This window comes from Otolemur garnettii, unplaced genomic scaffold, assembly GCF_000181295.1.
Source record: "Otolemur garnettii isolate 467f Iridium unplaced genomic scaffold, OtoGar3 scaffold00156, whole genome shotgun sequence".
Taxonomy (NCBI): domain Eukaryota; kingdom Metazoa; phylum Chordata; class Mammalia; order Primates; family Galagidae; genus Otolemur; species Otolemur garnettii.
The window spans coordinates 2,053,339-2,057,658 of NW_003852551.1; the positions used below are offsets into that span (position 1 = coordinate 2,053,339).

Sequence of the window (4,320 nt, forward strand, 5' to 3'; positions counted from 1 at the left end):
GCTCTGTTCACTGACCACTGTGTCCGTCAGCCTTCAAATAGCCTCTACCACTTAGCATAGGAAGGGGCTAGAGATCTTCCTGGAGAGACTGCCATGGGCCATTAACTATGGCAGGTTCTCTGTGCATGTTGCAATCATGGGCTAAGTGTTTAATAATTAAATGCTTTAATGGGGTTTGACTTGGGTCCATCTGACTTCTCAAAACACTAGCTCAAGTCCTTTCTCCTCCATTGAACTTCTCAGATCAGAAAAGCCCTCTCTGGTCACTCCTTTTACCAAAGCACTAGAACACACCTGGTTAGTACAAGTTATGTGGTTGACATCATTCTCAGCTAAATGTTACACAACTTTCCTCTCCCTTTGCGTGTAAGCACATGTGTTCAGCCCTCACTTTATCTTCATCCCCAGCACATAGCCCGATGTGGAGCACATTGCCCTTGTTAAATGTTGACTTAAGGGACTCCTGCATGTCCTTCAAGCCTTTTTTCGTTCTTGAGACAAGGGCTCTTGCTCTGTCACCCAGGCTACAGTGGAATCATTATCATAAGCTCACTGCAACCTCAAGCCCTTGGGCTTATACAAAGCTCCCGCCTCATCCTTCCAAGTAGCTGGGACTACAGGTGCACACACTACCACGTGCAGCCAATTTTCCCATTTTTTGTAGAGATGGGATCTTACTTAGGCAGGTCTCAAAGTCCTGGCTTCAAGCTATCCTCCCACCTTGGCTTTCCAAAATGCTAGGGTTACAAGCATGAACTACCACACCCGGCTTTTTGAGACAGGGTTTCAGTCTGCTGCCCAGGTTAGAGTACAGCAGTGTCATGACCAAACACCTTTTCTACTGTGCTCAATCATAAAGTCCAAGTGTATAAAAGCCTCAACAAGAAGGGGCAAGCTCATTTCCCACTCAACACAAAAGGAATGGAGTCTGCTCTTTGGTGACCGTTCCCAGGCTGACCACCCTCGGTAGAAGTGCTGCCAAGGAGGGGATGGCCTGGCTGGGATAGATGAAGACTTCCGAGGATGGGACAGAGAAGACTCAGGCCAGAGAAAGTATACTGATAAAGACATTCCTTAGAAACTGTGGGTACCCACTATTGCTCCTTCCAAAGAATTCTGGAGTGGAAGCTACTCAGACTGACCTAGCCCAACCTTCTCATTTTATCCAGGAGAAAATGGGACCCAGGACTAAATGTTTCTCCAAAGGTCAGAGGTGAAATAGGGCTTCTGATTTTATGGGTAAGATACATCCCCTTCAGTTCCCTGTGATTTATTGCTTTCATGAGGTGTGTATGTGGGGGTGGGGGGAGTAGTCAATACTGCCCTCGGGTAAAGTCAGGGCCACCACAGATAGCTTGTTAACAGGGGACCCTCCTTCAGGCCTATCTTGACCTTGCTTTCTCCTGAAGTCTAGTCCCTTCCCTACAAGTCCTATATGAACAAAAGCTTATTGCCATCTGCGAGACACTTAAAACCTAATATCATTCAAATTCTATCTTCAGGACTTCCTTATATTCCCATCCACTCAGAACTGGTTTTAAAAATCCCAGAGACACCATTTTACTCATGCTTATTTTTAGCACCTACTATGTGCCAGAGATAGGAGCCAAGGATGAACAGTGCTAAATCCCTGCACAGAGGCCTCAGCCAGCCCTTTGAGGTATTGCTCAGCAGCTATTGTATTACACTTATTTGCTCTTGCTCACATTTGCCCTACACGATTCTAATCTTCAAGTTTTTTCTCAGAATTCCTCTGAGATTGATCATCTCAGTCTAAGTAAATTTAAGTCAATTTGATACTATGGTTTCTATTCAGATCATATAACTCTTTCACCTTTTAAAAGATGATTCAAGGGCGGTGCCTGTGGCTCAAGAAGTAGGGTGCCGGCCCCATTTACCAGAGGTGGCGGGTTCAAACCCAGCCCCAGACAAAAACTGCAAAAAATAAAATAAAATAAGTTGATTTAAGGCACATAAAAGCTGCATCATCATTTCTAACTCAAGAGTATACACTTAGAGCACACATGAGCTTGTAGCTGAAAACAGTAATCATTTATACTACGTATACAAGTACTAAACACACAGTGTTCCATGTGTGCTTTCTCCACATACACACACTCATTTAATCCTGAGAGGTAAGCTGAGTGGGCTATTATTATTTTCATAAATAGATTTGGTAAAACCCAAATCAAGATAAAGCCAGAGCTGTGGAGGTGCGTGCATTAGCAACACGTGGCCCCACTGCAGGGTTAGCAGTCGTCTTTTGCTGTAAGTGCTTGGCTTCTAAGAGCTTTTATACAGATGTCTGAGAAGCAAAAAATCATATGTAATTAAGGTTATTTCCCAAATAGCATAGGAAAGCTGCCAGAGGCTTCCCCTCAAATGAGAGGAAATGCACTTACAGTGGTATTACAGCCTCCGGATATGAGATGAAGTAACTGCCAACTTTAATCACCCGAGTCAAATGCTACTCCAGAAAATAATTAAAGTTTCCCTTTAATCATGTCACAGGAGTTGCTACAGCAGCACAGATAGTTTTATTAACACTCTGATTTTTGAGTCACAGCTTCAATGGCAGGAAAGTATCAGGACACACTCTCACCTGTAACTACTAGCTTATCTCCAACTAGGATCTCAAGATTCCCTCTAAACTGTTCTCTGGAAACACCATTTGTGCCTTAATTCTGCCTTTTTAACAGGGACACAGAACAAAAAAATGCCTGTTTGCAAATAAACATCTGAAAGAATATAGTAACAGCTGATCTGGGCTGAGGCATCAAAACAAAGCAGTGATTGTGGAAGAAGACAATGCAAACTCGGGAGCAAGAAACTAGAGGGCAGAGAGCTCGCAGTAATGTGTGTGCTGGGTATTTCCACCAGCCCAAAGGCCTCATCTGGAATAAATATAAACTAGGTGTGCCTCTATGGCTTGATAATTTCTTATCTGAATAGAAAGAAGTCACTGCCACCAACAGCACTGTGCAGTTTTATTAACCATTCAAGTCCAGTAGCATCTGGTAAGACTGGGACAGAAGTGGGATTGAAAAGTGAACAGATATTCAGCATCTACAGTTCAAAAGAAGCCACTACATACTCTTTTCACAAATGTTTTCACAGAGCCAATACAGTACTAGCCATTAACCCAGTACACCAAGTGTACTGAAGTAGAAAAGATGCAACAAGAAAAATAGCTACATTAGAAAGACCAACACTTTAGAAAAAGAGTAAAACACTTTCAGTTTCTCCCCTTTAGCCCCTAAAACAACATCTTACAGCCTGGATCTACCTATACAGTCCTACGTCAGCTTCTAGAATATTTTTCGGGAGGGAAAAAATAAAATGACACTGGCCAGTACAGTCTTTGGATATTTAGGAAGGGGAAGGGGAGAAAGTCAGTTCTCAGAACAAATTAGTCAGCTTCAGTCTCATCAGCAGGATCTTTGGATTCTTTGTTCTTCCGCACTTCTTCAATGTGCTTATCCTGGAAAGGAATGGTAAGTACTGTCAGTCAAATAAAAAAGCCTATCAAGTCAGGCTCCCCCACCCTCAAAGAGGCCTAACAAAGCCTCAGTACATATATTATAGCTCATGGAAACTCTAAAGGTAAGAGTTTTAAGACATCATCTTCAAACCTCTTGGGTCCTTTGTGGAACCTAACATCTAAGCTGCCGACTGATCTTCCAGGGAATGCAGTTTTGCTGGGAATTAATGAATATTCCATCTTAAAATAAAACACCTCTCATTTAACACGTCAAGCCGATTCATTGGTGCCTCAAACCACAAGCTCTTAACCCCTTTACCAACCAAGAAACCAACCTTCTCTCGCAAACGCTCCAGTTTGGCAGCCATTTGTGCCTCACGGTTCTCCTTGTTAGCTTCCATTTTATGGGTCAGTTTCTCTTCCGCCATTTTACTGAAGTTGTTGTTCTCTTCTATTGCTTTCTGAAGCACTTCTTTCTCGTGCTCTCTTTTCTCAGCAAGCTGCTTCAAGACCTCAGCTTCATGAGACTGAAAAAAATTTACTAGGCTAGGCTTTCTGAAATGTATTTAGTATTAATTAAAATTACAAGAGTTACTGGGGGAATTGAAAAGAGGAAGAAAATACAGCCCCTTTTAATATACTGATGTTAGGACCTGAATTATCCCTATCATAAAATACTGTGAAAATCATACTCTTTTTTCTACTACTTGTATTTGCTTTGGAAAACTGCCTATATTTGTTCAGAGATCTCTTGTCCAACTATTCCTTAGGGAAATCCTAAGATTTCCTGCTTATTGGTATCTGGATGACTTGAGTAATAAGCACTTGGGAATGGTACT

General features: G+C 42.2%; 1 protein-coding gene across 3 annotated transcripts in view; it reads right to left on the bottom strand.

The window, feature by feature from the left end:
• STMN1 (stathmin 1) overlaps positions 1-4,320 on the bottom strand; it is a 23,466-nt gene that overhangs the window by 13,390 nt on the left and 5,756 nt on the right. For 2 of the 3 annotated variants that reach the window (XM_003799784.3, XM_003799780.3), the window contains exons 4-5: positions 3,817-4,008; positions 2,960-3,481 (exon numbers count right to left, since the gene is read on the bottom strand). In XM_003799784.3, the coding sequence (XP_003799832.1) occupies positions 3,410-3,481; positions 3,817-4,008 (264 nt within the window). In that variant the 3' untranslated portion in view covers positions 2,960-3,409. Of the gene's footprint in view, positions 1-2,959; positions 3,482-3,816; positions 4,009-4,320 lie in introns of those variants that run through there. The other variant, XM_012811415.2, reaches the window with a different exon arrangement.